The sequence below is a fragment of the Mirounga leonina genome, unplaced genomic scaffold (genome assembly GCF_011800145.1).
Source record: "Mirounga leonina isolate KUSES-001 unplaced genomic scaffold, KU_Mleo_1.0 Mir_153, whole genome shotgun sequence".
Classification (NCBI taxonomy): Eukaryota; Metazoa; Chordata; class Mammalia; order Carnivora; family Phocidae; genus Mirounga; species Mirounga leonina.
Genome location: NW_023270387.1, coordinates 37,266,359 through 37,273,908, shown reverse-complemented (window position 1 = coordinate 37,273,908; position 7,550 = coordinate 37,266,359). Strand labels below are relative to the sequence as shown.

At 51.9% G+C, this 7,550-nt stretch overlaps 1 protein-coding gene across 1 annotated transcript; it reads left to right on the top strand.

The window, feature by feature from the left end:
* Window positions 1–2,006: 2,006 nt before the first annotated feature.
* Window positions 2,007–7,161, top strand: FUT4 (fucosyltransferase 4). The gene is made up of 2 exons (XM_035009455.1): window positions 2,007–2,046; window positions 4,234–7,161. The coding sequence occupies exons 1-2, from the start codon at window positions 2,007–2,009 to the stop codon at window positions 6,015–6,017; spliced, it is 1,824 nt and encodes a 607-aa protein (XP_034865346.1). The 3' UTR covers window positions 6,018–7,161.
* The last annotated feature ends 389 nt before the right edge of the window (window positions 7,162–7,550 follow it).

Below are 7,550 nucleotides of genomic sequence, written 5' to 3'. Positions count from 1 at the left end.
GTCACCCCGTCAGGTTTTTGTCATCTATCTATGGAGTGGGAAAGGGTGGAGGGCTCCTTCCAGGGTGGTGTAAAATCCTTTTAAGGGTGGTTTCCTCTTAGGGCAGGGACCCATTGTCCCTAGAGGAAGAGCAAAGAATGAGTTAGCCTTTTAGCAACCAGAGTTGTCCTTGTCCTTGGCCTCAGAGAATTCTATCCGCTATCAAATTCTGGAACTGAATAGATCATCCTTGGACACACTGGGAGGTGATGACTCACTCACCTTGGGAAAATGCGCCTTGAATTGCAGACCTCTCTTCTACCGTGGTTTAGCAATCCTCAGGGGCCAAAAGTCCTTTATACTTGACCTTGTCTTCATGCTTGCAACTGAAAGCCACTTCCTCCTGTGTAATATTCTGTGGAAACTGAGAGGACTTTAAATATACAAGAAATACTTTGTTTATTGTTAACCAAATTAAGAAGAATCCTAGAATTCTTAAATTTTTTTTGAATTCTTAAAATTCCGAGGTGATTTAGAGTTCATTTAGAATAACAATTCCTTTTGTATGGCTAATAGGCATGTTGTTTTGGACTGCCCACCAACCATTCCCTCTTCAGATAACAGCACTTTATTTTTTACTTTGGGGAACTACCCTCCTCCTATTGTTAGCCCCTGAGGTTTAGCTAAACCTATCCTGTAGCTCCAGAAGATGATCTCAAGAGAGTCCACATCTCCTGACCACAGTGATTGTTTCAAGAATGAGCACTTGGTCCAGGTTGGGCCAATGAGAGGTAGCCTAATTTGATGGAGTTTCTGATGCTTGTCATCAGGGTTCTAATTCATGTGTCGCATTTACCCCTGAAAGCTTAAGGGGCTTCTTAATGTCACAGCAAATCATTCACGTAGCCAGTTTTTCTGATACTTACACACTTTCTAGTCGGGAACACAGATACCAACAGATTATTTCAGCAATACATTAAGAGCCCTCCTTCATTCAACAAGTATTCATTGAGATGATGAATACTACTACATGCCTGGTTCTGTGCTAGGGTTGGAGTTATGAACGAAACATGATCCCTGCCCCCGTGGGATTCTGAAAATGTATATATGGGAGCACATATATGTAACCTACCCTGGATTTGTGCACATGGGAAGGCTTCCTGGAGAAAGGGCCTGGCCTCCTAACTATCTCTGAATCTATTCTCCTTTCATTTTAATTTAATCTCATTCTCACATCTACTATTTTAGTTCAGGCATTTTGTTTCATATGTGATTTATAGCAATATCTTTCCAACTGGATTAGATACTTCTGCTCTTATCCTGGTCCCTAATACCCAACTCATCCTTTACGGATGAAAGAATCATTTTTTCCCTTAGAAACATTTTACTAAAGTATAATATACAGATACAAAAGTACATATGTAAGTCTGTAGCTTAATGAATTTACTCAACAAAACACACCCATTAACCTGTGCCTATGTCAGTAAAGAGGGCTAGCACGCCAAAGCCTATCTTATGCCAACTTCCTTATGCTCCCCTCCCCTCACAACGAGCTTTTAAAAATACTAATCCTATTATATTGCTCCCTTGCTTTGTTCAAACCTTTTGAAGACGCTCTCCAGCCTTCAGGATAAAACCCCATCTCCTTAGCCAAACTAAACCCTAGTGACTTCTAACCTACCGTCCTCATCCTCACTGTCTGGCCATTGGTGTGCTGCCCCTTCTGCTTAGACTAACATCTTGGCCCTCTTCCTGATTTCAGTGGTCCCTAATTATTCCAGGATCCACCTTATCAAAGCCTTCTAGGATTCCTTCCCTCTGTTTCAGACTCTTGAAGGTAGAAATAGTGTTTTTTATCCCAGTTTCCCAACTCGTTCAAAAAAGAAGTGAGAATACTCCATTCCTTTAAAATAAGAACAAACCATGGCCCAGGGAATAAATCAATCACTTGTTTGTAGCGAAGTCATGATTGGTTTCTACTGATCCAACTATACCCTCTTCTAGGTATCCCTTCCCCCAACATCAAGATGAGACTAAATAGAGAGTTGTATCCTTCATCCTACCAAGGTAAGTAGAGACAATGGAAATTGATATTCGTGAGATCAGAGTCATTCCACCAATAAAGAGTTGGCGTAATTGGAATATCTGAAGGAAGGATTTACGGGGAAACCTGGGAGTGGGGGAAGAAAGCAAGCAAACAGGTTAACATTTACCAAAGCCTTATCTACCAGGTGCTGGACTCAACGTTACGCTCCTCCTGTGACGTCTTATTTAACTGAAGTGGGGGAGGAATGTGCATGAATGTATAGGTTTTTGCATTGCATAAAAAGAAAAGCGGGCGCCTGGGTGGCTCAGTCGTTAAGCATCTGCCTTCGGCTCAGGTCATGATCCCAGGGTTCTGGGATCGAGCCCCGCATCGGGCTCCCTGCTCCACTCCCTCTCCCACTCCCCCTGCTTGTGTTCCCTCTCTCGCTGTGTCACTCTTTGTCAAATAAATAAATAAAATCTTAAAAAAAAAAAAAAAAGCTAATATGTCCTTTCCTTCACTTGGTTGAAAAAGTTATTTGTGCATTCATAGCTTTTTTAAATTTTTTATTCATTTTTATTTTTATTTTTTTTAAAAGGATTTTATTTATTCATTTGACAGAAAAAGAGAGAGAGAGAGCACAAGCAGGGAGAGTGGGAGGGGGAGAAGCTCTCCCCAGGATGCTGGGATCATGACCTGAGTTGAAGGCAGATGCTTAACTGACTGAGCCACCCATTTGCCCTTGTTCTTTTAAAATTAAAAATAAAAGAGCGGAAGTGAAATTCCTAATGTCAATGACAATTGGCTTAAGTAGCTTGAAAATGATTGTGTGAAATGAAAAGAAAAACAAGAAAAGACAAACATAACAGGTTTTAGTGTGTAGGAGAAAGTGTCACTAGGTTGATGGGCACCGTCAGGGTGCCTAATGCTGTCCAGCTCCAAAACGGGAGGCATGCCACATGAAACCATCTTTATAGAAGCTTTTACAGTCTGTACTTGATTTTTTTAAAAGGTTTATTATTTATTTGAGAGGGGGGTAGAGAGGCAGAGGGAGGGGGGTAGAGAGGCAGAGGGAGAGACAGTCTTAAGCATACTCCCCGCCGAGCCCTATTCTGGGCTGGATCTCAAGCCCCTGAGATCACTACCCTGAGATCAAGGACCTGAGCTCAAACCAGGTGTGTCACCCAGGCGCCCCTACAATCTGTACTTGATTTTTAATGGGAAAGTTCTTCCCAGGAAATTCTAATGGGAAATCCAGGTTTATTTTCTGTATGCGTAACATCAAAAACACCTGACAGGTTGGCCCCATTCCCAGCAAATCTATTTCTCCTCTAACATTCTGTAACTTAATATGGCACTGGGCTGGCGGACCACGGTGCACAGCTGTGTTCTACTAAAAATTCTCTCAAAGCTGCCTCCTCTTCTTAGGTCAGTAGCCCACCTATGGCCTATTCGTACTTCACTGAGTAAGAGTTTAATAACGTAAGTGAAGGCCTAAACCCAGAAATTCAAATTCAAGGTGTAGGGGAAAAAATTGCTCAAGCGACTGTAGAAGTAGATGCCTTCACACGGGAAGCGGCAGTGAGATACTTATTTTTTCATCCTAAACTTGGGTGCTGTAGTACTTATCTCAGCCATCATCGTATAGTCGAGAGTGTTTTGCATGATCTTGAGTACAGAAATTCAGTTGTTTCTTCCGTGCTTAGTCAAATGAACAGTGCTGTTCATTCATTCATCTCACTGAATAGGCAGGAAGTTCCTTGAGCACAAAGGCCACAAGGGCCCTATATTTATCTTTGGTTTGTGAGTCCTCCTAGCCCCGTACAAAGAATCTACCGGCCGGCAGTCAGAAGTATTTAGAGGCGGAGGGATGGAAAAGAATGTTTCAGTTGCTCAGAAAATGTTCTATGCCTCCGATCCTCTGCTGGGGAGGTAGGCAGAGAACACGTTCCTGTGACAGCACGGTTTAACTAATAACCACCCCGGAAACTTGGCTTCACAAAATGCACGACCTCTCTGTGCGTCGCGCCGCTGGCCAGTCTCGGCGGGTCACGAGGTCACGGTCACCGACGCGGTGGCCGCGCCGCAGCCCACACGTTCCCGCGGCCTCTCGGGCTCCCTCCCTCCGGCAGGCGTCGCTGGCCACAGCAGGGCGGGTGAGGAAGGAAGAGGACCCGATCTTCCGTCCCCCTCCCGGGGACTCGGCACCCCGGGCCCGCCTTCCCTAGGAGCCCGCGCCTGCTCCAGCGCCCTGTGCACGCGCGCTGCGGCGAGCCGGGTCCTCCCTGGGCCAGGCGCGGGTGCAGGCCACCGCGACGGAACGCCGGGGCGCAGCTGGGAGGGAGCCGCGGGCAGGCCCGGGCCCAAGGCCAGGGCGCTGAGCGCGCGCAGAAAGGCCCGAGACCCCCCTGCGGCGGGATCCCGAGGAGCGGGTGCGGGGGCCCGGGCCGCGCGGCCGCCGAGTCCGGGAGCCCTGGGCCGGGTGGGGGCGGGCGGAGGCGCGGGCGGAAACGCCCGGGGCGGCCGCGCGGGTCGGGCTGGGGGCACGGTGGAGGGGAGGGACGGGCCGGCGCCGGGCTGGGCTGCCCGGCCGGCTCACCTCGCCCGGGCGGCGCGCCCTGCGGGGACTCGCGGGGAGGAGAGGCAGACCCGCGAGCCTCGGGATTCCGGGACCGCCCTCTCCCGCCCCAGGGCCAGCGGCGAGCGGCAACGACGGCTAGAGCCGCAGCGGCAGCATGAGAGCGGGCTCCGCGGCTCCACGCCTGCGGACGCGCGGCGAGAGGCGGCGGCGGTGCCTGCGCGCGCCATGGGGGCGCTGTGGGGCCCGGCGGGCGGCCGGCGCTTCGGGCGGCGCGGATGCCGGGGGCTTCCGTGGAGCGCCCCGGCGCTGGCGGCTGCCGGCCTGCTGTGCACCGCTCTGGCCGCCTACTCCTGCTGGAGGCAGCTGCCGCCGCTGCCCTGGCCGTCCTTCGGCCCGCGGCGGCCGGTGGGCGTGCTGCTGTGGTGGGAACCCTTCACGGGGCGCGACAGCGGCGCGAGGCGGCCGCCGGACTGCTGGCTGCGCTTCAACATCAGCGGCTGCCGCCTGCTCACCGACCGGGCGGCCTATGCGGAGGCCCAGGCGGTGCTCTTCCACCACCGGGACCTCGTGAAGGGCGCCCCCGACTGGCCCCCGCCCTGGGGCGTCCAGGTGCGCGGGGCCGAGGGGCTGGAGTTGCAGGTGTTGGACGACGAGGGGGCGGCGGCGGCCGAAGCCCTGGCCACCTCGGGCCTCAGGCCCCCGGGCCAGCGCTGGGTGTGGATGAACTTCGAGTCGCCCTCCCACTCGCCGGGCTTGCGAAGCCTGGCAGGTAACCTCTTCAACTGGACCCTCTCCTACCGGGCCGACTCGGACGTGTTCGTGCCTTACGGCTACCTCTACCCCAGGACCCATCCCAGCGACCCGCCGCTGGGCCTGGCCCCGCCGCTCGCCCGGAAGCGGGGGCTGGTGGCCTGGGTGGTGAGCAACTGGGACGAGCGCCAGGCCCGGGTGCGCTATTACCGCCAGCTGAGCCAGCACTTGGCGGTGGACGTGTTCGGCAGGAGCGGGCTGGGGCGGTCGGTGCCCGACATTGGCCTCCTGCACACAGTGGCCCGCTACAAGTTCTACCTGGCCTTCGAGAACTCGCAGCACCTGGATTACATCACTGAGAAGCTTTGGCGCAACGCGTTGCTGGCCGGGGCCGTGCCGGTGGTGCTGGGCCCCGACCGTGCCAATTATGAGCGCTTCGTGCCCCGCGGTGCCTTCATCCACGTGGATGACTTCCCTAGTGCCTCCTCCCTGGCCGCCTACCTGCTCTTCCTCGACCGAAACCCGGCAGTCTACCGTCGCTACTTCAACTGGCGCAGGAGCTACGCGGTGCACATCACCTCCTTCTGGGACGAGCCCTGGTGCCGGGTCTGCCAGGCTGTGCAGACCGCCGAGGACCGGCCCAAGAGCGTACGCAACTTGGCTCGCTGGTTTGAGCGGTGAAGCCACTCTCGCCTGGGTGTAACCCAGGGAGGTCAAATCGTCAGCTCTTGGAGCCTCAGCTGTGCATCTCCTGGACTCCTCAATCAAGGGACGGAGTTTTCCAAACACCCATTTGTACTCTAGGGGGAAATGGTGATTTACCAATCGATATTACTCAGCACAAAGACGGGGTGGGAAGGATTCCCGGTTCTCATGGGTTTTTTGCACAAATAGCAGTTGGGCTCTGTGTGCTGTAGATGGACATCAGTGTTCACCTGGGAAGAAGGGGGCCCTTCCTCACCTTGTAACCTGTGCAGAGGGGAAGAAACAGCCTACCTACCAGAAGCCTTTGAGTCAGTCGCTCTGACCTTCCTCATTGGCCACAGGCCATATTTGTGGTCTGCGCTGAATCCGAATCCACACACACTGCTCCTTGGCGCCCGTTTCACTGGGCCGATGCGCAGCAAGCCCCTGGTTTTAGGAGACTTGTTGCAGGATAGTGACAGGACTAGGGCCACAAGTGGGTCTTTCTCTGTCTGGGGTGAATTTTGAAAAGCCTCATCTCCTAAGGAAGATGAGGAGGGTGGTCCAAGAATCCGCTGACTGTTACTTAACAAGTCCTTTTTGTTCCCTGGCCCTATGAGTGCAAAGAAGCTGGTAGGTTGTCCTTGAAGGAGAGTTCAGGGGACTCTATAGGTATACCTCACTTTTACAAGTGTAGTTTGGAAAGCTGCTTTTAAATCAAGTCTTAAATTCACTGCTTTAGGAGAATTCAGCATTTAATGCAGCCCTATGGAGAATCCCTTTGCAATGTGAATAATCGTCTCCTAACTTATTTCCTCTGTGTCTATGTTTTTCTATAACCTAAAATTTTTTAAAAGCGCATTAAAATTACAGATGTGAAAATAAAGTGGAAGCAACCTCTTCCCTCTTTCCAGAAAACCAGCCTGTGTTTACAAACAGAGGAGAAGGAAGCCACGGTGTCGCTCTCCACAAAATTAATTTGTTGTCTTTTTTACTGGCCCTGAAATTTCAGCAGGAATGTCTGTCCTCCAGGGGTGCTGGCATTACCCGTCTGCAGAACAAGGAACGAGATTGTACCGCATTATGGAATCATGGAAGAGGAAAAAAGTTTCGTGGTGTCTGTTAATGGCAGTTTTTTGTCGTTCCCCCCGCCCCCCCGCCCCTGCCCGGCTCAGTTTTTAGTACGATGTTTAGTTGCTGGGAAATGAAACTAAATTAGTGCCTGCAGTGAACTTTGGCTTTTGTTAAAATCTAAATCTGCTACTTTCCTTGGGGCCAGCAGGTTCCCCTCCTGGTCTGCATAGTAGTACAGTACAGTACATCCTCATATGCCTAGTGACCTTGAGACTGTGTCATGGGGCCAACTTTGAAAATATATGCATTGCCTTGAAAAGTTGTTGAATGAATAGCTTACTTAGTAGGTGTCACCGCGTGCCTACTCTGTGCCAAACACTGGGCTGCAGGTACCAGGAAAGACACACAAATGTGTAAGGCAAGGAGGGTCCTTTCCTTTAAGGCTCCTCGAATCTG